Genomic DNA, 26,617 nt, shown 5'->3' on the forward strand with positions numbered 1-26,617 from the left:
GCCAAGTGTGAATTATATTGCATGTATGGTTCTTGATGTATGCAAAGGACAGTCATCCATAAATACTTAATGATGCATATATACAACCACAGACAGATATCTTTCTTTCTAGTTGCATGGTGCTGCTGCAGCTCCACCTACTGGGCAAATGGCACCAAATTTGTCATACATATCTGCAAAAAAAGTAGCATTTTCTGGCTTTGGTACAGAGATGTTTTGCAGCAAATTTGGTGAAGATATTTCAACAAATAGGTGTGGCTTATATGTATAGATTTGTCTGGTCTGAACCTGTAGAATTCAGGATAAAATAATACTTTTATTAATGCTTCCAATGTTAGTTTGTTTTAGTGCCACCATCTGGCCAATATGCACCACATTCAAACTGCACTCCCCTTTTTCACTCTGCAATACATGTGGCAAGTTTAAAGTAGATCTGACAAACAGTTCTTGAAATATGTGAAGAAGATACATAAAGATCCCTTTGTTTATACTCTAGCTAGAATTGGTAAAGAGATACAGGAACAATCTGAATTGTTTGTGTCTAACCCGATGGTGTTGGACTTTTTTGCAGTTTTTTTCTCAGAGGTTGTTGCTGGATTCAATGTTGAGGCTGCAGAAAAGATTTCATCCAATTTTAAAGAGGCAGTTTTTTTATGAAGCAGTTTCACACACAGAGGTAGGTACACGTTCAAACAATAAAATATAAATAACTACATTCTTCAATTTTAAAGGAGAAAAATAAAGAGATTATATAGAAAGCAAATTAAGTAAGTAATTTTTTTCAAACAAATGCTATTTTTTATTTCTGACACTTAAATTTGTGTCACTGTTAATCAAATATATTTAGTTTTTTTTGGCATTTTCCCCTATTTTTTATATTTTATAAACCAAATTATTAGACTTTTGAGCAAGAAAATCACAGTAGATTATAGAGAATAAAAAACATAAGTTGAAACCCTCATTTACTGATCTTTGGGTGCCGATGGATGCTTGAAAACATGTTTTTGTACAAAAGAAACCACAATCCAAGCACAGAAAACACGTTTAAAACATTAATACTGATGTCAACAAGCCGCTCTCACGGAGCATGTTTATTCTTCACGTATCGCACCATCTATAAGTGCTGCTCCAGGCTACAAAACAAGCTCATAATTGGCTCTTCAGGGGTCAAACCTTCATCTCAGCACAGGTCCTGTAAATATGTGCTTTGCATTTAAACTCTGCTCACCTGCAAATGAGGCGAAAATGAGCCTCAAAGAGATGCTATAAAACAGGAGGTGCCACTCTGAGCCACATACAATCAGTGCCAGTGATTCTGACAAGCTGCAGGTTAATTAAAGCCAATCACCTCTTACTATCCCCACCTATCTCTGCTCTGTTGTCTGCCTCAGTGGGAGGGAACGAGCAGGAAACAAACATGTTTTACTCTCTAATTGGACCACCTGGAACCAAAATCCAGCCAATCAGAGCAGCATTTGACAAGCTCGCCTGTCTCATGAGTCCACACCTTTGATTTCCAATTTAAAACATACTTTGAAAGCTGAGTCAGTTTGTCAGTTGTTACCTGTTCAGTGTCAGAAAATACTTAGTCTGATATCCTGTGACAGACAAAGAAGGAAACGGTTCTAAACAAATATCTTGTTAAGTTGCTCCTCGTCTATTTGTCAGACATGGAAGCAGCCACATCCACCTTCCAGCAGTCTTTTGGTCTGGGCCCTCGGGGTCCAAACCCGCCATATGGAGGATCTCAGCAGGCCCAGGGACCCCCTCAGCCGGCTCCGGGGCCTTCAGGAGCTCCACGTCCTGAGGAGCAGCACCACCACAAACCTTTCTTCTACATCCAGCCCTCGCAGCCGTGCATGCCCCTGCAGAGCATGCAGTGGCCTGTACCGGTGCCCATGCCTGTGTCCTACAACCCGTACTATGGCTACCCTGGCATGGGTAAGAGCAAAACATTTCTTATTTGGTGCAACTAATTGTTTTTATGGGTGCAGTGCTCTGTGAAAATACATACAACTGGTAAGCAAATGTTTTTCGCCTAAAATCATTTTCTAATATCAGAATTGAATTCTTGAATTCAACTTGAATTCTTCTAAAAAACTCTTTTTTTCCCCTTCTCATACACCTCCTATGGTTCTTGATGAATTTATGTAAATAGATGCCTGGTTTCAGCAAAACTATATTAAAACATGTTTTTTTTTGTTTGGGAAGTGCTGAGCATATGGCTCATTAAATAAGATTTAACTTAAATGCTGGAACATATGTTTTCTTTAAATAATCACAAAAAATACACTGTTTATTGCAGAAATCTGTAAAAACAGGCATTATCTTTGAAATTGTAACTTTCTGGCAGTGATTGGACAGATCATAGGTTACAGGTTAAGTTTCTGTTAGAAAGTGACCAAAATGAAGCTTTAAATTGTGATATTTCTGTCAGAATCACTTTATGACATGTGTCATTAAGAATGTGGTCAAAAATAAACTGTCTGGAATAACTAGAAGTACTAAACATATGCCCTTTGTGTTGAATGCTGTGCAATAATGCAGTGAACTGCTTTAAAAAATGCTTTTTCATTAAATACTATCAGTTTCCTCATCAGTGCATGATTTTCTACATTTTATATGCTTGGGGAAAAAAAACTAAAAGGAATCGTATAGTATGTCTTTTTTTTGTCAAAATGTCAAATTTTAAATCGCCTAAAATGTTTTAAATGGGTTATTTTGAGTGTTCATAACTAACTTTTGAGATGCACACATTTTTATAAGCCATAACCAAAATTAAAATAAAATGCACATTTGCAAAAATACAGCATGTACATAAAAAATTACCTATTTACAATGGTTCACTCAAATCTTAAAATGTGTAGGGAGTGTGTGTCTAAGTGTTTTTGTGACGACAGGTTACAGCATGCCCGTGATGCCCCACTATCAGCCCAATCCGTACATGGAGCCGCCTGGCTTCGTTCTACCCCACACCCACCTCCATCTGATGGACTACAGACGCATGCTGAACCCCCAGTACTACCAGACCATGGCCTACCACTCCCGCAGGTTCCGCTACCAGCACAACAGCCAGACGAGAGAGATGACGAGCTCCGAGGTTCAAACCGAGCCGCTGTCTGCAGCCCAGCAGAGGACCAGCACTCCGGGTCCCAGTAACCTCGAGGCCCCTGTTGGTCTCGCGGTCCACAGCAGCGACAACCCTCCAAGTCAGCAGCTCTCACCGGCTGTGCAGCAGGGGGATCAGTCTCTGGAGGTCATGGCGCCCTCTTCCACAACAAGGACGCCACAGAATGGCAGCTTTGTGATCCAGACAGAAGAAGTGAGGATTGAATGCTGCACCACGCCCGTTGGACTGCAACTCCTGCACGCTCATGAGACCGCAGGAGTGAGCCACCGCTTCTCCCAAGACGTGGTCCAGTGCAGCAGCTCTGTCCTCCAGGGCCGTGTGCTGCAGGACGAAGGGCCGCGCCCTCCTGCAGACCAGTCGGAGCAGGCGATCCACGCCTGTCCCGACATCCTGTTAGTCGGGACGCCAAACAACAAAAGTGAGAAGATTCCTGCCCAGGAGGAGTCCAGGAGCCGGACGGAGCCTGTGACTGTCGTCTCAGACGTACCGGCTCATGTGGACGTTCAGGAGACGAGCGCTGAGAAAGATCCGACGTCCAAGAACTTCCGCTTCAAAGTCGTCCACCTGCCCTTCGACGCCAAGTATCTGGACGAGCTGTGGAAGATGGAATCCACCGTCTGGTCGATGGAGGAGACTTTGATTCCTTCTCCTGAACCGTTGATCCGGAATGATGAAACGGCAGCTGGTGTCGTCCCCTCGGTGGATGTGCTGACGGCAAGAGACGAGGCTCAGACCGAAGATGTGGTCCCTGTGATTGAGGTGCCTCCTTTCGAAGAGGATGAACTGGAGGACGTAGTCCCGACCATGCAGGAGGTTCCTGAGGATGAGGTGTTGTCTGAGGACGATATTTGCCCGATGATTGGTGACGAAGCTCATTTGAAGGTGATGACACACACAGAAGATGTTTCTCCTGCACCTAATTTGCTCTTGTTGGATAATTCCCCTCCGATGGCAGATAGAAACCAACACCGTGTCCAGGATCACCAGGACACGTCGTTCGAATCATTGCCTGCCTACCTTCCTTCAACCAGCTGGCTTGCAGACTTCGATAACGTCTACTGTTGCAGCAAGTTGCCACCGACTCCGAAGAAGCTGGTCCGACCTCCGAGCAGCCAGAGAGAGTTAGAGGTGCCGACGAGAAGAAGGAAACTAGACCTAGAGTACAAAGAACAGCCAACCGTTCGGAAGCCAAAAGAGCGGTACAAACCTAAAGGGAAGGTGGATCGGCGTAGCCTCTCTGATCACGAATGCTGCCTCAACAGGAACTTCAGTGAGAATGCATTCGTCCCTTACGCGTCCAAGAGGGAGCGACTTTGCTCCAGATGTTTGGCGAAGAGCGGGATTTGCACATCTGCCGGTCCAGGACTCGATGGCCACACCTTGAAGAGAAAAGCTGCTCCTTTCCAAACGTGGAACGACTTACCGACATGTGAAGCGTGTAAATCTCACACCATAAATCGAGTCGTGAGAAAAGGCTCCGGCTCCGACGTCCGCGGCCACGACACCGAGGGAGAGTCGTCCGAGAACGGCTCGTGTCGCGTCGGCTCCAAGTGGAGGCCGGCCGAGCGCCCCAGGAGGCTCAACGACCTCAAGAGGCCGCTGGCGTCCAAACAGAACGTGGAGAAATGCCCCGTGGTGGTGTACCCGAAGCTGAGGGAGAAGAACTGCGCGTGCAATGAGCCGCAGCAGCAGTCTGTTGCACGGGAGAGGCTGCGGCACTGTCCCCACGGCAACGCCATCCGAGAGATGGACGAGAACTGCGCCATGCCGGCTTCCCTGCAGGACAAATGGAGGATAATGGATCAGATTTACCTCACACACAGATGGCAAACTGGTAAGCAAATGTATTTCACCTACAATCATTTTCTAATATCAGTTTTCACCTTGAATTCTTCTAGAAAACTTTTTTTTCTTCTTCTCAAACTCCTATGGTTTATGAAGAATCTGAAAACATAGTAAATCTTGATGAATTAAAGTAAATGGAAGCCTGGTTTAACAGCAAAACTATATCAAAACATGTTTTTTTGTTTGTTTGGGAAGTTGTGAGCATGTGGCTCGATAAATAAGATTTAACTTATATGCTGGAACATATGTTTTCTTTAAATAATCACCAAAAATACACTGTTTATTGCAGAAATAAACTGTAAAAACAGACATTATCTTCGAAATTGTAACTTGCTCCTTGAACAGATCATAGGTTACAAAGGTTTCTGTTAGAAATGTCACAAATTAAAGCTTAATTTTGGTCACTTTTTCTGTCAATTACTTTATTCTACATGTCACTTAGAATGTGGCCAAAATAGGTGTTTGCACGGACCAGATCCTGTTAAAAACATTAAATTCTGCTCCTCAGAGACACTGAAGACATTATTGATTCTGCTGAGACGAGCGGTCACGAGACAAATATTCACTGAAAATCTGTTTACACAGAGCTGAGAGGACAGGAGAGGCTGTTTACACAGAGCAGAGAGGAGAGGACAAGAGAGGCTGGAAACATGATAATACTTGAATATGTACAATATTTATGTCATCAAAACTGTTATTCTGCACAAATGACATTTTTTGAGTTGTTCCGACTTCTAGCCATGATTGTGCTGATTCCATAGAGGTGCAGGACTTGTATATATATTTTATATAATATATTATATTTCATATATTGCAGTGAACTACACTGAGTAAAATGTAAAAAGAGCAAAAAACGTCCTGGGCCAAGACTTCTGAATTATTATCCAATATTCTGCATGTTTTATGCAACAACAGGGCTAAGTAGCTTACAGGATGCGCTGGTATTGAGTGGAAGTATTATCCTAAATATTCAATTGGTAAGCTGGTAACTTAAGATCATACTTAATTTACTTGCATATTGTGTTAATTTCGAGTGTCTGCTTTATTATGAGAGCAGCAGAAATAAGAGCTGAATTGGAGATGATTAAATTGAAACGATTATAAACACTAACAAGCACTAAAAGTAGAGTTTGACATTTTTGGAAAGAATTTTGAGCACTTTTTGGATGTTTTGCTCTTGATAAACCTGGACTCTGTTCACTTTAATTCAAGAATTTTCTCAGTTTTTGGATTCTCCATTCTCTGTGCAAAAAAACTCAAACATTTTCTTCAAGCATTTAAGGTACCACGGGGTGAGTAATTAACATACAAATGATCATTTAAGTGTGAAGTATCCCTTTTAATGTGCCGCTCTCTAACTTTAACTGTTCAACTTCTCATCTGACAGAAAACTCATGGAAAGCCATGATACCAAACCCCGACAGTGACGGCTCCAAGAATGGAGCCAGATCACCACGTTTTAATAAACACAAGAAATCACAACCACAATCACAAGGTACTGTGCTCTAGAATCAGCTTAACATCAGTCATTAAAATCAAGATTTAAACAAGGGAAAGAGGGGAACCTTAGGGTGCAGGGAAATTAGAATTAAACATATTAATATGTGTATAAATCCAGGCACTAAATGACAAGAAGAAGAAGAAGTGACATTTTTCACGTCACATTTTTTGTGTTCTTCATGGCATTTAGTGCCTATATTCATACACATATTGCATTTTTTGCATTTAAAATCTCCTTGTTTTTCTGCGTTATCACTGGCCTGGGGAAGCATTTTTCCATTAAAAGTTTGAATTTATTCGACATTGGCATGCTTATTTTACTTAAATAACATAACTTGCATGGAAAAACTGAAATGAAAAATATTAAAATGCACAAATTAAATATTTTTTGTGCAATGTGTTTTTTTTCTCTGCAGGAACTTGTAGAAAAGACACAAGATGCTGATTTGCACAAGAGCACGATTCAACCAAGTGAAAAAACACTTTTTTAAAAGATGATTTGCACTTAATTTAAATTATTTCCACTTAAATGAATCTTATAATAAATCACAATGTTCACTATTTATTCATATTAAAATAAACACATCTTTATGGTACTTCTTGTATATGTCTTTTTTTTTTTTTATTCTGCAGTTGTTGCAGTAACTGTATTTGTCCACTAGATGGAAATATTTCTACATTAAGTGTAAAATCCTTCAGGTGATTAACATATTGATGCACTTTACTTTTATTCAAATTCAATACATAAATGCATACATTTCTGGCAAGCTTAGTCTTACAGGCTTATATAAACTAATTTATATGGATATTTTCCATTTAAAAAAAGTGAATATTGAACAGTTTGAAGGGAAACCATCTGCAACCTGACAACTCATTTCCTCCGGTGGACACATCACTTCTTCTTCCCTTTTTGTCCAAAACTAAATGTCATCTCTGAAGAGAACATCTGACAGTTTCCATCTGTGATTTGCACATAATTTATTAAACAGCCACTGTGATCACATATTTGCATAAGTCGGTGTTATCTCGGATGACTTTTAGTGAATTTTAAGGTGCTTATGGTGACGTTCAGGTGAGTCGTGGCGGTGTCGTGCTGGGATCAAAGCTGCGACCTTTTGATAAAGAGTCGCCTGCAGCCTCTAATTGACAGCTTCTCTTAATGAGGAACATGAACGTTTGACATGATTAACTGCGAAAATAACAAACTCTGAAAGTATCTGAGCACTAAAAATTCAATTTCAAAGCAGTTTAAAATTCTGATGAACATCTCGGGAACGCCTGGAGGGAATTTTTTCAAAATTTTGCACAAATGTCCACTTGGACTTGGAGATGAATGGATCAGATTTGAAGGGCGAGTTCACTGTACTGCAACCTTCTGCCTGTGATCTACCTCAGGAACAACTTGAGGGAATTTCTTTAAACTTTTGCACAAGTTCAAGCTCACCGTGACCTCACAAAATAAGTTTTTAGCCATAACTCAAGATATAATTAGATGCAATTTAACCCTTTTGATGCACAACATGGGTCTAAAGTGACCCGATATGTATGAGGTTTTATGTTCTATATCTTTGCAATAAATTATTTTCAGTATTCCAAGTTTACCTCAGTTTTTTGATCGTCATACATCCTAATTTTATGTTTTCCTTTTCATTTTTTAATAAAATTCCTTTTTGTGTCACTACTCTACTAATGCACAACATGGGTGAAAAATAACCAATATCCATTTTTTAGCCAAGTAGCTCGCTAAGCTAACTACTTAGCTAACTTCTTGGCTAAGAAGCTTGCTAAGATAACTACTTAGCTAACTTCTTGGCTAAGAAGCTTGCTAAGCTAACTACTTAGCTAACTTCTTGGTTAAGTATTTAGCTAAGTAGCTTGCTAAGCTAACTAATTAGCAAATTGCTTGCTACTAAGCTAACTTCTTGGCTAAGTAGTTAGCTATGTAATAATACAATAACTATTTTTCTTCATAAAGTATGAGAGGCAAAATGGAAATAATGATCTATTATCAATAACAAGATATTTAAAGAATACTTGGAATATTCAATCAAAAGCACACAGCAGCATTAAATAACATGGGAAATGAATGCGGGTCATTTTTGACCCATGTTGTGCATCAAAGGGTTAAATAAAAACCAAGTGATGCCACTTCGAAGGTCCTCTTCACTGTGATATAATGCTTTGCAAAAACCCTTTTCTGGCCATTAATTCAACGCCTTAACTCAGAAACAGAAGATGACATTAATCTTGGGTGCCCACCTTGAAACTGTACCTGAGCTGCTGGATTAGTAATTTGTGTGAAGCATCCAATGTTTTTAGAATCTGAAGCAACATCCAAATTTGAAGCATCGTACTGTCTGGTTACACAAGTTTGAACAGACATGTATATATATTTATTTATTTCTTATGAGGCAGAGCATGCGGCAAGGCAATAGCATTATTTTTGGTTAAAAGTTAGAATATCTCCACATATTCTGCATATTGAAGTATTGTCATGTTTCCAGCCTCTCCTGTCCTCTCCTCTCTGCTCTGTGTAAACAGCCTCTCCTGTCCTCTCCTCTCTGCTCTGTGTAAACAGCCTCTCCTGTCCTCTCCTCTCAGCTCTGTGTAAACAGCCTCTCCTGTCCTCTCCTCTCTGCTCTGTGTAAACAGATTCTCAGTGAATATTTGTCACGTGACCGTTGGTCTCAGCAGAATCAATCATGTCTTCACAGTGTCTCTGAGGAGCAGAATTTAATGGTTTTAACAGGATCTGGTTAGTGCAATCGCTTTATTTTAAATGACACATGTATCATAAAGACATTCTGATAGAAATATCAACATTTTAAGCTTTGTTTTGGTCTCTTTTTCTAATGAAAACTTTCATAACATATGATCCATTCAAGGACTGTTGGAAAGCTACAATTTCAAAGATAATGCCTGTTTTTACAGTTTATTTCTATGATAAACGGTGTATTATTGTGATTCTTTCAAGAAAACATAAGTTTCAGCATTCAAGTTAAATCATATTTATCGAACCATATGCTCAGTACTTCCCAAACAAAAAAAGTATGTTTGAATATAGTTTTGCTGTTAAACCTGGCCCCTATTTACTTCAATTCATTAAGATTTACTACGTTTTCATGTTCTTCATTCACCATAGAATAAAGAATAAGACTAAAGAGATTCTGACAGAAATATCAACATTTTAAGCTTCATTTTGGTCACTTTTATAACGTTCATAACCTGTGATCTGGTCAAAGACAGTCTTGAAGTTCAAATTTCGACAATAATGCCTGTCTTTACAGTTGCTTTCTCGGAAACTCAGAGTATTATTGGCAATCTTTTAGAGTAAACATATTTCAGAGGGTTAAAGCAGCAGTCATCAGGTGTTATGATGACAACGGGTTGCAGCCGCTCACAAATTATATTTTTTTGTTTCAAAAATGCAGAGATTCAACGTTTTTAGCAACTGCGTTGCTGCTAAACATCAGCATGTTTTCATCATGATAAAAGCACCACTGTGCCTCACTGCAGCCTTACAACAACATGACTGTCGACTCTTTCTGATCACGACAGCTAAAACTGGTTTGTTATGTTTAAAAAAAGCAAAAAGCTTTCCACAATATGTTGAATTAATAGTGTAAAAGGACATTATATGAGCTATAGCATTGTGTGAACCTCCATTATTGACCGATAATATGTAATGTTGTTCCCTGGGGGGTAAAACATACACAAATGTATTGAATAAATAATGAATGGTGGGCCCGATGCTTGAGAGTTTATGCAGTGTTCAGCAGGCCTTTGAGATCAGGTAATGAAACCAATTTTACCGACGTTGTTCCAGTTGAAACATGGAATGACATGTGCAGCAATAATAGCTTTTTCCTGGCTGCAGGGGAGGCAAACACCAGGATGTAGTGCATGTTTCTGTCAGCTTCACGTGGGAGTCGATGTGTGTGATTTTCAGGGTCTCACAACAGGCCAGGCTTTGCCTCACAGATTGCTTCGCTCTCTTCTTCCTCATCCTCCGTGGAGAAATCTGCACTGAAAGCCCACACAATGTGCACAGCCTTCAAAGGGGAAGAAAAGCCCGCTTTTGTGCATTGTTTGAGACAGTTCGAGAGAGCTTTTGCAATTTCAAACAGCACTTTAAAAGTGATTTTTCTGGCTAACAGGGACGAGAGGTTTCTTTGAAGCTAACAGTGCGTGGTGAGGGAGGCCAGATGGGATGAGGAAAGTTTCGTCGGCGAAGCGCAACACATGATTTCCCCTCAGATTCGTCAGTTTTAAGGCGGAGATGGACGTAGTGTGGTTTGACGGTCTCAGAGCTCATATCCCACCGACTCCTTCCTCACGATGCCGCTCCATCTTCCAGACACCCTGCATTATGGGTAAATGTGAAGGGCTTCAGCGTGATTGGCTCCCGGGAGGATTTACAGTATGAGATGTTGGTGGCAGGACGTCTGATGCGCTGCGTGCATCACATAAAGCAGGAGGAGGCGCATATATCTCACACAGAACGACAAACAGCCGGAGGTCTCTGTGGGTAAAACATCCAGCAGTGATGATTTCCCTTTACAGCGGCTGGGAGTTGATGTATTTCAGTGCATGAACGCCAAAATGTCTCTTAAAGATGCAGAGATGAAGCTTCTCACTTCATGGACTCGAGTTTATGAGCTCAGAGAATAAAACTAATGGCAAAAACAAACAAGTAGGGAGCTTATTGGTCATTCCAGTTGCATTTTTTTAAGCATTAGCTTCACAGAAAAACACATTTTCCTCACAGTGATGTATGATCTAACTATGTTTTAATTTGTATATCAGCTAACTTCTTCTTCTTTTACTTTTTTAGCATTTAAAAGATGTTGTTTTGGTCTGTGGTATAGGATAAAGATGCCAACCAAGCCCAGTCCTGGTCCATTTTACTTTTATTCTAATATTTTGTGTAAATTGAGTTTTCTGCTGGACTATTTTTAATGCCATCTTCTTTATTTTAGCACTTTTTCTTCCCTGTAAATCACTTTGAATCTTTGGTTAGAAAGGTGCTTTATCAGTTAAGTTTTTAAAGTCTTATTTACAGTAATTTCATGCATTGAATAGGTTATTGTTGGGACACCACTTTGGGTTTAAGACACTAAAAACAGAACTTACTTAACGGTTTTGATTTCCTGGTACAGAGAGAAAGAAACTCTGCAACAAGAACCTCCTGAACCATAAACACTAAAGGAATCCTGACTGCAAGACGCGACAACAACTCCCTTTTGTTATCGCTTTGATTGAAAGACACTGAGTGGAAGAAAATTACATATTGTATGCATTTAAAAGGTTGCTGTTCAGTTGACTCATTTGCAGTAGGTTGCACAACAGTAATCATATTATAAACTGAAACCAGTGGGACCTGGAAAGCATGATTACCTGGAAAGCATGATTACATGCAAAACATGAAACATGCAAAACCATTTTAAAGAACTAGTTCAACATGTTTGTGCCCTAAAATCACAATTTGCAGACTTTACAGTCCTGGTTAAACAAACTAGATGCTCATTTGTGAGAGAGGTGTTTTTGTGTGCTTTGGACAGAGCCAGGCTAGCTATTTCTCCCTGTTTCCAGTCACTATGCTAAGCTAAGCTAAGCTAACTAGGGATGGGCATTTGGAAGAAACCTGCCAACTCGAGCGTCTGTAACGTTAAAGATCAATTAATTGATTAATTGCTATGTTTTTATACATACCCCAGTATGTATAAAAATATGCATACATGGGAAAATAATAGAAATTTATACAGTACTATGCAAAAGCCTGTTTTTATAGGGTGTGGACTAAAAGAGCCCCTCGAACAGAAAGCATTTTTGGCCAAACCCTAGTTCCTATCATTGAACCGACTTCACTTTGAGCATCCTGAGTTCTTCCTGAACGTCTACACATGTGTTTTGTGAAGAAAAATGAGGAAATTGTTTCTTTAGAGCGATCAGAAGAAACTGGCTCCTCTGCTTTCCTCCAGAAATTTTCCCACCTATTTTACATGGCGGTCTATGAGGCTGTGGGTGCATGTTGGTGGATCATCTGTGCGTCCTACACCCAAACTATAACTCTGACAGCTTTACCACGAATGTGAGTGAGAAGACAAATTTTCCTACGTTTCTGTGTATAAATTATTTCTGTAGAGTGGCAACTGTGAGCACAGTTTCCAAATTTATTTTTTTACTAATTTTTCTCTCCCTCTGCATTTTAGCTATGATGTCATCCACTCTAGCCTCTCCATAAGGTAACATAGGGGGATTTTTTTTGGCGTGTTTTTGCCAAATAATTGGAAAACCTTTTGCTGAAACCCTAAGAATAGTCATAGCACACTTGATAGGCCCAAGCTGGTCAATTTGATACCTTTTTAGTGTATGTGCAAAAAAAACTGGGAGGAGTAGTCAACCGACAAAAACACGGAAGAAACGGAAGAATAAATAGGAAAAAGCCTGGTGGATAGTACATAGTGTGCTCTTACAAGCACACTCAGTTAGCATTTAAAAACACACAGATCGATTTAAAATTCCACTTTCCACCGTGTCCTGACTCCAGCTCCATAACACACAGACATGAGATTCATCTTCTCGCTCTGGGAAAGAAAGCATGTTTGTTCACATGCAGGATCTTGGTGATTTAGTATTTAGTGATGCACTAAAAGCCTGAAACAGTTTTTAAACACTTCCCCAGACAATGTCTCTGAGCAGCTTGTGTGAGTGTTGGTGTGTGCTGCTGTTCAGTGTGTGTGTGGGCGGCGTAGCTGCTTGAGATGCCTATAAAAGCCGTGGGAGGTTAAGAGCATCCATTCTGCCTCTTTAACTGTTTGGAGTGATTCTGTCAAGCTGTCAAGTCGAGTTTTTTTCCTGGAGAAACAGCGGAGCGCATGCCACACGGTTCAAGTGTTTCAAAAATGTTCATCAGCCGACGTCTCCGAGATGACTAAGTGGTATCAGGACACAAGATTACTCTGAGAGGAGAGTTTCCTCAAGTGCTCTCAGCCCCTTTTTTATTATTATTATTATAAAGAAATAAAAATAACCCTGAATAAAAAGTACAGCAATAGATTATTTCTCTGGAGTCAATACCTGCAATTTTTTCTGCAGGTATTGAAGGTCGTTTCAGCTGAAGTATCCTTTGATTTTAATTTTAAATATATAAATAAAGGAAAAAGTGAAGAAAAAATGATGCATTAGTGAAAAGACGCCGTTTAACATGTTATTTTTCAGCAACTTTGTCCTTGGAAATATGTGCAGAACTGGTTAAGTTGCCTTTCAGTTAAAGGTTGAACCATTCATACTGTGCTCTTTCATTAGTTGTGTGGCGTTTGCAAGTACGAACTCCGGCTTTGAGTGGCGTCTGATTGAATTTTTTCTAAGTAGGAGGTCAGTCATTTTTCCAGTTCATGCTGTCTGGAAGGCAGCATAAGTGAACCCCAAGACTGGCTTTCAAAATCTCAAAATCTGGCCCTGGAGTTCCAAATTCTGGCCTTTTGGAGGTGCTTTAGGGTGCTAGGATGCAGGAAGATTCATTGCATTTTAAAGGTGTTATGGCTTCTCAAAGTAATCTTTTGTTTGCACAGGAAAACCGTTAATTTTAGGCAATTAAAACCACTGCATTAAGGTTTGGATAAAAGTACAGTAGTCAGGTGGCTTAGCTAAATAAAAGGGACACACCGGACAAAAGCACCACATTTTTTCACATGCTCTCCATTCCCATAAGTTTCAATTTTTCATGGGAGCCACTTCATCAAGATTGCGCATCCGAGATGGCAGCCAATAAAGTCTATGAGAACCAACACATCTTCCAAGCCACTTAGAAAGTCAAGGTTGGTGTCAAAATATGCATTTTCTGAGTCAAGGAGTCATTTAAAACTATTAAGAATATCACTAGATGATTATTTGATCAAATAGATATGTTCATTTTGATATTTTATACTAATATATATCCGATCGCTTGGGAACTGAGTTGGAAATTACGTAAATACCTGGCCAAAGTGACTTCTTACGCTAACCCATGTGTGTAAAATGTATGTAATAATACAAAAACTATTTTTCTTCATAAAGTATGAAAGGAAAAATTGATATAATGATGTGTTGTAATAAAAAAAGAAGATTTTCAAACACACAGCCAGGTGTGTCCTTGGATTTGGAGATTGGAGAGTTTGTAAGTCTGTGTTAGAGGTCAAAGTCCAGTTTCCGTGTGTGTTTGGACACACACACCTGTTCTGTCAGAGTCGAGTACATTTGTGAAGGTCTGTGTGTCATCAGCTGCTCCTCCTCCTCCTCCAGCCGAAGACAAACACTCGGCCGGCGCCCTGACAGTCTGAAGGACATGATAGATGCTTCTTTGAAGGATCCCTTCTGTCATCCAGACGCCCAATTAGAGGCCGGCTACGGCTGGCCACTCCGGACCGAGAGGCAGGAGGGCGGCATCACTCACTCACTGGACCACACTGACTTTCTGGCAGTTGAGCCCATCGGTCACCTGACGCAGAAACAAAAGCAGCTCAGTGAGACGTGTTGTCCTCTCGGGAGTACAAGTGACAGAATATCACTTCTGCAACATTTTAATACATTGTTAATGGGTCTATTTGTATTGTGGGGCATGCAAAACACAACAAATAGCACATTTATTATGGAAAAAGTGCAGCATTTGCACAAAAAGCGTGTGTCTGCATGTGTGTGTGGTCATTTCTCAGCAGCGAGGCGGTCCTGTGTGGCTCAGTGGCACTAACAGTGGCGGGGTTGGGGGTTTGATTTCCACTGGGGCGCCCCCACACTCAGGTGTATGCACTCAATTAAGCAATAACACAGTGAAGGTCGCTCTGCGCCACGGCTACTGGCAGCAGCAGGCTGCAGCTGGAGGAAATGTAGATCAGGCAGCAGCTCGACCTTCACTGTGTTATTGCTTTTACACAACGCTGGCTGCATTTACACAGCAGCTCCAAACTGATGACTGACGACTTTTAGTACGACTCATGGACAAAAGTATGTGGACATCATAATTAAATAGTTCTATTTCTGCATATGTTACTAAATTATGTACCCAGAATTTATTTTAATTAGATATCAGATGGACCTTTTATCTCTCTTTTGCATGAATTATTACCTAAACATGATCCATTTTTATCATTAAATAATGGATATATATTATACAAATTATATATAAGTACTTGATAGTTATAAAAATATAAAAAAATCTGTGGATAATAATAATCATATATACATATATATATATATATATATGTATATATATATATATATATATGCTTATTATTCTATTTACTTAAGTATTTGTAACTGGTGCCATGAAATGTTCATATTTAATTTAATTTAATAATATGAATTCGATATAGTTTTTTTCATTTTGTGTTCATATGTATATATATATATATATATATATATATATATATATACATACATATATATATATATATATATATATATATAATTTTTTTTCTATTTACGTACATTTAAGTATTTACTGAATTGTTAATTGGATTTAATTTAATATTTATTCAACATGTCAATTATATGTTAAATTAATATAAATATCAAAAGTCTGTGGATAATATATATATATATATATATATATATATATATATACACATTGGTACACGATTGTGGAAAGTACTATAAAATGTTCATATTTAATTTAATTTAATAATATTAATTCAACATAATTTATGTTATTTTGTGTTCATCAACATGTCAATTATTACTCAAGCTCTCATGTTTTCATTAAAAAAGAAGAACAACAATACAGCTATTTAACAATAAAATGTGTTTGTGTTGGTTTAATGTTCTATGAGATTAATGAGCTCTTTGTCTCTACATGAGAGGGAAATTTAAACCCTCATCCTGTTTCTTACTGTTATTATTATGTTAAAAACATTCACAACAAGTGTTTATTAGTACTAAATATTAATGAAATAAGTTTAACCCCCCACCCAAAAAACCCCAACATATAATGAAAAAAAATCTTTAAATTGCCCAAATGATATCTAAATAAATAAATCAGACAAAAAGAACAAGAAAAACAAGCTGTTTTTTGTTGTTTTCATTAAAAAAGAAGAAGAAGGCTATACAATAGCCTGTTCAATACAGCTATTGAACAATAAAGTGTGTTTGTGTTTGGTTTAATGTTACATGACATTAATGAGCTCTCTGTCTTGACATGAGAGGGAAATCTAAACCCTCATCCTGTTTATTATTATGTTAAAAACATTCACAACAACAAGTGTTTACTGTAAGAGAAGGTCAAACTCAAAAACCCGGTGATGCACGGCCGCTCATGAGCTCCACACGTAAATGTCAAGGGTGCGTGTTTTGCCCCCCCCCCCCCCCCCACTCGGGACGATTCTCTCCAGCGTGCAGCTCTCAGCCGGAGGACTCTGCCCTCTTGGCCTCGCTCAGACTCACAACAACAACAACAACAACACAGAAAAAGCCTGTCCGCCGTCCTCTGCGACACAAACAGAAACCAGAGCATGGCCCTAGCCGGATATTGAGTCAGTGTACTGTGAAAAGGAATATGGTGTAAGGTCTCCAGGCGTCATGTACTGTAATGGCTGCGAGCCCAGAGGGAAGCAGACGCCGCAAAGTTCACCGTGTCCACTTGTTAGCTGTAAAACAGGTCCATCACACGGCCCGGGCTGCAGGCTCAGCGATTCTCCGGCGCCAGGGTGACGGTAGATAGATCAGCTGGTGCTCTGCGGTCTTAATACCTGGGGCTTTTACACTTTAATGTCTTTCACTTGACAAATGACCTGTGTTCATAAAGTGCACCCTGCACGGCCTCGGGACTGGTGGAGCGGCCAGCAGCAGCAGCAGCAGCAGCAGTGAACCCTGCCAGGATGGTCCGGGGTTTCACAGGAAGTGAGAGGAGCCACTTAGAAGAGAGAAGAAGGATTTAATGGAGCAGGGTTTATATCAGAGGGTGCTGCTGTTACTGCTGCTGTTACTGATGTGGTTTAGAGCTTCAGATATAACCAGGAGTTGCTGTTTTGAATGTTATCAGCCTATTTAAAAAGACCATTTTCCATGGTGTTCTTGATAATAACCAAAATCATTATCAAGAAAAACATGGAAAATGTCTAGATATAAGCTCTTACATTAAACTCTTATGAGCTATTTTAGTTGTTATCGTTATATTTGCCCAAACAAATGTACCTTTAGTTGTACCAGGCATTAAAATGAACAAGAAATTGAAGAAAACAAGGGTGTTCTAATCATTTTTTCCATGACTGTATATGCGCTAGAGGTGGGGGAAAAAAACGATACAGCATGGTATCATGATATTTTGCGTGGCAATATTATCATTATATTATCATATATTACTTGGCAGCCATCGATTCATGGCTGCCAAGTATCAACGGCCGTCAGTATTTTCGCCGTTTTTTGTTTTCCTGGAGGCCATAGCGGGCTCACTATTAGGAATATAGTGGAGATACTGGATCATATGAAACTAAAAGATCAAAGGAATCTATAGGCACTAGTGATGAATTACTGGCATGTTGTGTGAATTGCTGGCGTGGTTTGCACTTCAGGGCCACTGTACATATTGGATTGGATCATGTATTTTTAGTTGTAAACTTTTTCTTTTTGGCCTTTTTTGTCTGTTTGTAGTCAATAAGTGTTTCTTTGTGGTCTCTTTCGTGTCCATTTTCAGTCATTTAGCATCTCTGTGTGGTTGGTTTGCAATCCTGTAGTTGTTTTGCCTATAATTGCCCTGCTATAAGCTACAACTGGTCACTGATTATTGTATATTTAGATCAGGGATGGGCAACTTAAATGCTGGAGGGGGCCACAATTTTTCATCGCCACTACCACAGGGCCACATATAGGGCCGTGCACTTAACCACATATGATGAAACTGCAATTTTAAATATGTTTACAGTGCAGTAACTTAACATATTCATGCTCAAATGCATGTATAACAGTATAAATAGGAGTACAAAAGGTTTGAAGCAAATAAAAAATAACCACTTACTGTGATTTCCTTTTTTCAGTGCAAGAACAGCAGACAAACATTAATTGCAAGAAGTAATTTTGTGCATTTTACACTGCAGATTTCATGCTCAAATTCAAGTAGTTGTACTGAGGGCCACTTCAAGTGAGGGTGCGGGCCGCATGCGGCCCTCTGGGCCTCCAGTTGCCCATCCCTTATTTAGATTGTATGCACCCAGTAGCAGACCGACTAAAAAAACGTTCTCACATGCTATACATTTTTGAGGTCGCTGAAAGATTTTTTTTACAAGTGGCGAGCTGCACATAATCAGTGTGGGAGGAGGTGAAATGCTGCTACTAGTCTGGAGCATGTGGCCAGTTACTACATACATGAATAAAGATATTCCTCCCATGCACAGAAGTTTCCACACTTTTAATGAATATTCAGCAGCAGACGGTACGTTTTCGTGCTCAGCTGCTGAAAAGGTATTGGGCCGCCCGGCGCTGCTGTGGGAATAATCATCCACACGATTAATGCCACAGTATCTACTTGTTGAACAGATCAGCTCAGATGAGACGCCGTGAATAGCAGAGTTGTTTTCCCGGATTGAGTTCTTGGCAGCGCTGCAGCCCCACCCGGAGGTAATCAGCGCGCCGTTTGGGGGCTTTTCAGTCTCAGCTCTGCAGAGGGACAGGCCTGCACTCAGGGCGTTTTACCCAAACAAACACAGCGGGGGAATGCCAATGACGAGCGAAATCAGGAAGTGGGAGATTGCAAACACATGTAGCAGGGGGAGCCCACGTCGGGCACGTAGGGAACGTCGTGTTCCCCTGCAGGCCCTAATTGCCTTAAACATGAACCAGATGTGGCCATCAGAGGCTGAGCAGAAATAAGGATCACAGTCGCAAACAATAACATGCAGGATGGAGAAATGAGCTAATCCTGCTTATGTAACATGCTGGAAAAAGAGGTGGGGTACTGCAGAGGAGAAACACCCACCTGCACATTCTTCTTCTACCCTCTCCTCTGCAGGCTCAACAGCTGTCTTCTGCCAAACACACTTTTCTCTCAGTCTCACACACACACACACACACACACACACACACACACACAGGAGCCGGTGTGTGTACACTATGATGAGATTCTTCAGAGATTTCAAACAATTAATACTAGTTATGTTATGATACTATATAATATACAAGGAGCACACCTACAACAAGCATTCCTTTTCAAGTATTTATTTATACAGCAACCTATGCCCTCAAATGTGTGTGTGTGTGTGTGTGTGTGTGTGTGTGTGTGTGAAACGTGTATCTGGAAGAGTGTGCGCACTTACGTGCGCATTTGTGTGTGTGTGTAACTAAAATCACATAAAGTTACCTGTGTGCGTGTGTGTGTGAAGCATGTGTATCTGGAGGAGTGTGCACGATTACGCTTGCATGCGTGTGTGTGTGTATCTGTAACTGTAATCACATCAAAGGATCAAAGGCAATCAGAGCAGAGCAACCAACAGAATTAACTGCAGCTGTCGAATGTCCGGAACAGTGACAGCAGCCAGAGGTGGACAGACTGGAATTTATGGCCTAAAAAAACAACAACTTTGAACGTCCTGAGTTCTTGGTTGTGTTGGTGGCACATCTGTGCGTCCTACGCCCAAACTATAACTCTGACAGCTTTACCAGAGGATTGTGAGTGAGAAGACACATTTTCCTAAGTTTCTATGTATAAATTATTTCTGTAGAGTGGAATTTGCGACAGTTTTCAAATTTATTTTTTGACAGTTTTTTCTCTCCCTCTACACTCTGAGCAATGACATCACACACTCTGACACAAACTTTCCATGCAATACACACCCATTATAATCTCAGAATTTCTCCAAAAATGGTCATGGTCATTGAACAGTGCTCGGTGCAATTGCCCCGTGGCCCTAAATATGAGAAGCAATAAGAAATACATATAAAACTGTGTATAGTATAATTTATGCTATATTTTTATAGCATAAAAATACACAAAATAAAATATGAGAATATGTATATATATATATATGTATGTTAAAAAGTTAAGGGACTAGTTGATTAAAGCTAGACTCTCTATGGTCCCAGAACTCCAATGGCGAGCAGAGTACCCCAAAAAATTATAAATACAAATGAATATTAAAAAAAAATAATTAAATGATAGACATAGAAAAATATAATAAAATGAAATGAAACATGAGGAGCAATAATATATACATAAAAACAGTATATCATGAGTATAAAAATACAGTAAATGAAATAACAAAATAAAAGAAGTGATAATAATTGTACATAAAATAAGGCAAATAAAAGGCATAGAAAATATAATAAAACAAAGTAAAATATATGAAGCAATAATTTATACTTAAAAAACTGTATATAGTTAGCATAAAAATACACAAAATAACATAAGAAAAATTAAGAAGTAAAAAAAAATACATAAAAGAAAAACAGTAAGTAGTTGATATAAAAGACAAATAAAATAAAATAGTAATAGTTCATTTAAAATACAAAAAAACATAACAAAAAAAATATAAGAAGCAATATAAGTGTTTATTTAAACTGTTTTTAGGTTAACTTTCCTTTAAATGTCACATTGCAACTGCCTCACAATACAAATGATGCTTTATTTTATAAATATAAAAATACCACGTCTCTGTCTGACCTAACTGAGCGTATGGGCGCATGAATGACACAAAAATTATACCTTGGTACGACTGGGTGGCTGTTAGATATTGCTGGTATAATGGTTTAAATTATTACCTTTGTCAGAGTCATTCTGAGAAGAAAATGTCCAGAACATTTTGACAGCGGAGCACAGAGCAGCAGGTCCTGCATATTCATATTTCTGATGAAATTAGGAAACTTTTGGAAAGAGATTCCAGTTTCTTTTTTCCGGGGTGGAGAAAACTTTTAGTCTTAAGAGAAAAACAGTATAATGTCCACTGAGGATGTCCTGCATTTGGGTTCTTTTTGTCTTTCCCCACTCAAAAATATACTTCTAATATGAAAATATAACTCATAATTAAGATGTCTGGGCCAAAGTTTGAACACACTTAGCTAAAAACATGTATGTTTCTGTTAGATTCTTCTCTACAGCCATTACAAAATGATTAAGAACATTAATAAATAAACACCTGTTTCAAATTTTTTTGTTTCCCAATTTTTTTTTACTTTTGACTGGATAAACATTTTGAACACAAAAAACAGAAACACACATAAAAACACACAAAAAACACACACAAAACAGTAAACACAAAAGACTGCATTAAAAATGCTGAATGCACACTGCAAAATTAGAAAATCTCTGCAAAAAAAGTAAAATCATGTCACTACACTTGGTCGAGGTGTTTTTTTTTTTTACCTTTGCTGAAAAAGGGTTGATGCATTAAATTGGACATGAAAACTTCTGGGAAAGCCAAAACTTTAGAGAAAAGCTGACAGCAGGGCTCCATGCTGCTTCGTTTTTTTTTCATGAAGAAGTCGTGCTCCGGTACTTTCGTGGACTCCAGAGGGTTTTGACTTGGGCCATCATGATGAAAATCTACAAATGTTACCTGGTTATGTAAGTGATAATCAGCTTAATGATTTCATATATGTGGTTCAAAGAATATGTGCTCCGTCTATAATCTCTTTGAACCTCTACACACAAAGAAAAACATTTATTTAAATTGTAGAACTTTGTCTAATAAGCTTTTGAAGTGTAACAAATAATCTATGAACTATCCAAGTAAAGTGTCCTGTAGTTTAACATCTTGATCCTTATGAATAAACATGTCGTTTTTGCAGGATATGTGAAACTAACCTGTAACTTTATATAAACCTCTCTGTATAAAAGTTTGTTGTGAAGGCAACAAGCTGCAGCTCAGACTTTCCTCACTGCAGCCCTCAAACTGTCAGATACTATAATGTCCTCTCCGAGCTGATGAGCCCTCTTTGTGATAATTCCTGTTACATTTCCACTAAAGACGACGAAACTGAAGCACAGATGGCGTGAAAGCTCCTACCATGTGGTCTGCTAAGAGAATTGCACAGAAAAACTCTTCCCAGACTTCTTCTGTCTGAAGATTCACGCTGGGAAACAATCGTGCCAGCATCAAAACACTTTTTCACAACCTAATTAAATCTGTGATACTCAAAACCACGAACGAGAGGCTTCTTCTTCTTCTTCTCTCGGCAGATGTAAAGCCTTTAAAGTGAAGCTGATTGTCAAGGTAACCTCTATAGATTTAACGCTTTTCCCATAAAATTAGCTTATCCCTTTAACTGCGATGAATAAAGCTCAACATGCGAGGAAAAACTTGATCTCCCGCCTGCTTTTTTGGAGCCTGTTAACACAAGATATGGAGTTTTTTCTCTCCCTTCTTCTCTCTCCCGAGGCAGGCTCAGATAATCCCTCATGGATAGGAAATATCTGACCCAGCCGCTGATTTCTGGAGACCCTGCTGTGCCTCTATCATGGATTAGCGGAGCTGAATTGGAATCAGAGGTGGAGGAGAAGATGGAGCCGATGGGCAGAGGCGCCATCCAGGTGTGAAAGTGCACAAATTTGCTGTCATGGTTTGGTTCATCTCAAAAATGCATGAAATTTCTCTCTGGATATCGCCTCATAACAAGGTCATTAGACCTCCAAAAACCTCTGCAGTGTATGTGTGTGGGCTGTTTCTGTGTACACAATATATAATATATTCATCCATCTCCACTTAATATTAGAATTGAAGGTCAGCCTTTCTGAAATAAGAAGCGGTCGGCCTCAAAATTCAATTTCTGCTTCATTTCCAGGCTGCGACAGCCAGAGACGTTAATGCAGAAGCCCATATATTCACTTTATATACACACTGCCTGCTGACATGTAACCACAACTCGGTGTCCAACTTTTTCAGCGTGCCAACTAAATTAGTGAGAGATCATTGATCAGGCACAGGCTGCGAGAGATGAGAGAATTAATTAGACAGAGAGAGAGAGAGAAAGATGAGTGGAGGAGAGATAAGGCCGAGGATATTTGGCGAGGAGACAAAGATGGAGAGACAAAGTGAGACAGAATAAGTGGAAATATGTACTGAAGCGTGCAGGAAGAAGTGTGTGTGTGTGTGTGTGTGTGTGTGTGTGTGTGTGTGTGTCTGCAGAGTGAGATACAGCCGGCTGGTGAGAGACAGGAGCTGTGTGGATTTACAGCTTTTTAAAGAACTCCCGCAGTCTGACGCCTGATACTGTGTTTCACAGCAGCGAGCCGATCGGCCTCCGTCTTATCTTTAACTAATGGAAACATGTTTTGGTGTCATGATGAGATTAGATAACACAACATTTATGTCTCCCTGTCTTGTCCTCAAACAGAGTGTTAGAAAAACCGTGTTTACATTAAAGTCGAAGCAAATTTGAAGCGATATTTTGAAATGTTGCATTAAAGAAAATGTGAATTAGGGACGTTTCCATCAGCTGGTTTAGAGCAAATAAACAAAGCTGCAGTAATGTACTTTGGTCAGAAGATGACAGTGTAATGTGTTACTGTAGGGTAATCTGTCAGTAAACAGGAGAAGAAGAAGAAGAAGAAGAAGAAGAAGAAGAAGAAGAAGAAGAAGAAGAAGAGAGAAAGAAACAACAGCAAAAAAAGAGGTTGCTAATCAGACAACTTTGGCCACCCACGAGAGAAAATGAAGAGAAAATGGGGGCCACCGTAAAAAACACCTCAAGCGAGCTTAAAAGCTTTTATGGGCATTTTCAAAAGCTGTATCAAATGTTGCCATTTCAATCAAGTTGCTGCAACAAACACCAATGTAGATCAACTATTAACTGCTCATGTTTTTCTGCAACTTCCTGCAAAGTGCCTCATTTTCCCAGTGTGGAGGCTTTCCCTCTTTCTACAAATCTAAGTTTGACTGTGCAGTCTCTTATTCACTTCACTTCACCTTCACTCAAAAATGTGTTTTTATTATATTTATGTGACTTCACTGCCTTGTTTCTGTGCAAAGTTTGTCTCCAGAGAGGTTTTTCCAATTTGAAACACTAGACTTTCCCTCCTTTCCCCCCGGTCACCTGAACGCCCCACCTTTCCACACACCTGTTCCCTCTCTCCTCGTCAGCCGTGCAGATATTTAATCTGCCCTTTTCAACTCGCTGCGTGCGAAGTCTCAGTGTTGTTTGCTTCCAAGCCTCTGATCCCTGTAGCCTGTAATCCTGTTACCTGCTCCTACCTGTCTGCCTGCCTGACCTTCTGATCTGTTTCACTTTGGCAACAAATCACCCAATTGATCCTCCTGTCTTTCTGCATTTCCTGAGTCACGACAGCTTGATTTCTTCTGGTAAATATCACTGCTGCTGCTGCATTCGTGTGTTTCATTTTGCTGCGGTTGCACTTTAAATCCACTTACACTCAGCTCTCAAACTGAACTAACAGCACAACTAACTCTGCACATGCAGCCCTATCACTTCAAATGTAGAAGTGACCAAAATGTCTATATTTAAGTTTTCTTTCTGCTTCATGGGCAAAAGTTTCTGAAAATGAACTTTAGGTAAAACTGTGAACTACAGACGGAAACAGATTGTAATAAATGTATGAGATATATTTTATTCATCTTATATTTTAATGTGGAAAGAAGTTGCATGTTCCAACTTTAAAGAGATTCACTTACTAATTTGCATCTCTCCAGCTTCAGAGTGTAGAGGTGTGTGTTTGATGTGACCTCTGCTGAAATATTCCCCCCGAACTCATTTCAACTCGGCTTCAAAGACAAAGAAGACGTCCCGCTGATTTCAACTACATCAGGGAGCAACAACACCAAACTATAGGATCCATCAGGGTGTAATTAAAGGGATTATTTTAAATGCTAACCAATAAACCAGGAGAAGTTGTTTTTATCTGTGTTTCCCCTTTAATCGCAAATGATTCAGAACATAATAATTCTCTTTTTCCACTTCTGATTTACAGGACAAGAACTCTGAAAGAACATTATAGGAGGGAATTAAGTTATTCAGTCAAATTATGTCATTTAAAAAAGCAAGATTTGAAACAAAAAATCAGGATGGCTCAGGATATGATTTTTCGCAGGTTATGTTTACCATCTTAGTTAAGTGTGTGAGCATGCTCACATTCACTAATTACAGTTGCCGTAAATTCAAAATAAAGCTGAAACTGATGTGAAAGTCGTCGGTTTTGCACTGTTACTTTTGTAACAAAAGTCCTTTTCCACTAGAAAAAGTACCAAAACTAAGCTTAAAATTGTGATATCTCAGTCAAAATCTCATTATTCTACATGTCTCATTTAAAACGTGTCCAAAAATAAACCATTTGGAATAACAAGATCCTGTTAAAACATTAAATTCTGCCCCTTGCCGTATTGGGGTTCTGCAACCAGTACATGAGGTCGCGGATCAAGAGCCACAGTGATGCTACACCATCAGGTTAAACTGGGAAAAATCTGACTCCTAAGAGTGTGTTTGAGTCCATCCGAACACTGAACAAGACATTTTTAAGCAACAAAAATGCTCCAGTTAACTTCGATAAAGTGGAAACACACTGAAATGGTCAGAGAATAGTAATTCTGTCCTATATCATACACTGTAAAAATGTCCTGTTTTTACAGAAAAAAACTGGCAGCTGTGGTTACCAGAATATTTCCGTAAAAAATACAGTACATATGTCAACATCTTTACAGAACAACTTGTAAATTTTACATCCTAAAACTGTAGTCATTTAAATTTTTTTTTTTTTTTTTTTTAAGTTGTAGATTATACCCCCCTTTACTGCTAATTTAACAGGACGATGCTGCTTTTATACTAATTATTTATGCAAAATTGACATGCAGATTTTGCTTATTGTGCATTGAATACCATTAAATTAACATTCAGTTATTATTTATTGTACACTGAATACAAGTTAAATTTACAGGTTGTTCTGTAAAGTTGTTTACATTTGTGCTGTATTTTTTGCAGAATTATTCTGGTAACCACAGCTGCCATTTTTTTTTCCTGTAAAAGCAACAGAATTTTTTTTTACAGTGTACCCTGCTTTATTGTCTAATTTACTCTAAAAGGGACCATCATTTACAAAATAAACATCATGATGTGTGTAGAAGGCTTAAAACTAAGGATTGAGACCATAAACTCATAATGAGAAGGTTTACTGAGGTAAAAAATCAACTGAAAGTTAGACTGATCTTCCAATTACAGACTGACTTCTCTTTGCAG

At 39.1% G+C, this 26,617-nt stretch overlaps 1 protein-coding gene across 1 annotated transcript; it reads left to right on the forward strand.

The window, feature by feature from the left end:
- Positions 1-1,478: 1,478 nt before the first annotated feature.
- Positions 1,479-7,071, forward strand: buc2l (bucky ball 2-like). Its single transcript, XM_059326682.1, has 4 exons — positions 1,479-1,941; positions 2,901-4,964; positions 6,363-6,470; positions 6,892-7,071. Exons 1-4 carry the CDS (start codon positions 1,671-1,673, stop codon positions 6,918-6,920), a joined length of 2,472 nt encoding a protein of 823 aa, XP_059182665.1. The 5' UTR covers positions 1,479-1,670; the 3' UTR covers positions 6,921-7,071.
- The last annotated feature ends 19,546 nt before the right edge of the window (positions 7,072-26,617 follow it).

Source organism: Centropristis striata, chromosome 23 (assembly GCF_030273125.1).
Source record: "Centropristis striata isolate RG_2023a ecotype Rhode Island chromosome 23, C.striata_1.0, whole genome shotgun sequence".
NCBI lineage: Eukaryota > Metazoa > Chordata > Actinopteri > Perciformes > Serranidae > Centropristis > Centropristis striata.

Bases quoted from the DNA above. Each gene is read 5' to 3' on its own strand.
- buc2l (XM_059326682.1), top strand. From the start codon at position 1,671: ATGGAAGCAGCCACATCCACCTTCCAGCAGTCTTTTGGTCTGGGCCCT. The intron at 1,942-2,900 runs GTAAGAGCAAAA...TTGTGACGACAG, and splicing joins CTATGGCTACCCTGGCATGG to GTTACAGCATGCCCGTGATG. The intron at 4,965-6,362 runs GTAAGCAAATGT...CTCATCTGACAG, and splicing joins CACACACAGATGGCAAACTG to AAAACTCATGGAAAGCCATG.